Below are 1,561 nucleotides of genomic sequence, written 5' to 3'. Positions count from 1 at the left end.
AAAATAAATTAACAATTAACTAAAATAAATTATAATAAACTATAAAAATTATATAATTTCGAGTGTATCCACAGAAAAATTTGAACAAATATTTATATTAATTTGTTTTACTAATTCTCGTTTAAATTATTAAAGTTAAACAACGTTGGCACAGTTGATAAAAATAAAAAAATTAATAAAATAAAAATGTAAACCACCCGTTTTCGGAAAAACAAGATTTTTTTTAGATACATATTGTTTTTTTAATTATTTTCTAATAATTTAATTTCGTTTATATTCCACACACGACGAAAAAATATCACCGTACCCCCGATAAAACGTTTTCCCATAATCAAAGAATTAAATAATAAAAATAATAATAATAATCAATTATTAAATTAATGAAATATTTGTTTGAATTGTTTATTAGCTACCTTGTTAACTGCAAAAACATTGGCACCGGCGTTTATCAAAACTTTAACAGCATCCTCGTGTCCGTACCACGCAGCCATATGCAATGGTCGCATACCAAACTGAAATAGAAGGGGGGGAGAGGGGGGCCAAAAATTAATAACATTATATTATCAATAATAAAAATAATAAAAATATTAATCAACCTTATCTTTTGCTTCAATGTCACATTTTGTTTTAATCAGCATCTCAATGATCTCCGTGTTCCCTTTCGAAGCAGCCCAGTGAATAGGTGCACGACCATACTAATCAATTTATTATTTAAAAACAAAAAAACAAATTGTTTTTGTTTATTCTCATAGATATAACACCCCCATTATAATATTACGAGATTAATCTTTTAATTTAAGGAATTAATTTATCTCAAAATCATTGATATTTTATCTAATAAAATGAAACACGTAAAGTAAATAATTTAAGAAATAATTTAACATTATTATTAAATAATTATTAAAATTATTAAAAAATTGATTATTAAAAAATAGGATCGACGATTATTTAAAAATAGGATCAAGTTAACAACATTTAAAACTTCTTTTTTTATTAGTTTATTTTGTTGTCTTTATTATTTTTTTTTTTTTTTATTTAATGATGAATTTATCAGAGAAAATTATTTTAAACAAATGAAAATCTTCCTTTCATTGACTGATACAAAATTCATTTAACCCTATTTTCGTTTATATTCCGTAATAAAATAAAATATCCTGTAAAATGAGATCGTTCGAAGTATAGCAAAAAAAAATTGAATTAATTAGTCCCTAAATTAAAAGATTACATTTTTATATTATTAATTTAATAAGAATTTATTGGAAATAATATTTCGATGTCTTACGTTATTTCTCGAATCAACGTCAACGTCTTCTTTCAACACTTTTGCAACTGCCTCAGCTTCATTTTTTATCACAGCTTCGTGCAATAGAAGATCGTTCTTGAGTACTTGTGTTGAGGTTAGAATGAAAAATATGAAAGAAAAGTATGAAATTGTAAATGTATAAAGTAATACAAAAGAGAAACATCAAATATCATTATTATTATTCATTTTATAATATAATATAATCATTATTATTCATTTTGTCATATAATTTAATCATTATTATTCATTTTGTAATAT

At 23.1% G+C, this 1,561-nt stretch overlaps 1 protein-coding gene across 1 annotated transcript in view; it reads right to left on the bottom strand.

Moving 5' to 3' along the window:
• Positions 1 to 1,561, bottom strand: part of LOC122517600 (ankyrin repeat and death domain-containing protein 1A-like) — a gene marked incomplete in the record, with an annotated part of 9,960 nt that overhangs the window by 6,553 nt on the left and 1,846 nt on the right. The window contains 3 exon segments of the mRNA XM_043636086.1: positions 414 to 512; positions 597 to 695; positions 1,283 to 1,386. Of these exon segments, the coding sequence (XP_043492021.1) occupies positions 414 to 512; positions 597 to 695; positions 1,283 to 1,386 (302 nt within the window).

Source organism: Polistes fuscatus, unplaced genomic scaffold (assembly GCF_010416935.1).
Source record: "Polistes fuscatus isolate 324 unplaced genomic scaffold, CU_Pfus_HIC Scaffold21, whole genome shotgun sequence".
NCBI classification, from domain to species: Eukaryota; Metazoa; Arthropoda; class Insecta; order Hymenoptera; family Vespidae; genus Polistes; species Polistes fuscatus.
This window is presented reverse-complemented; position numbering and strand designations above follow the sequence as displayed.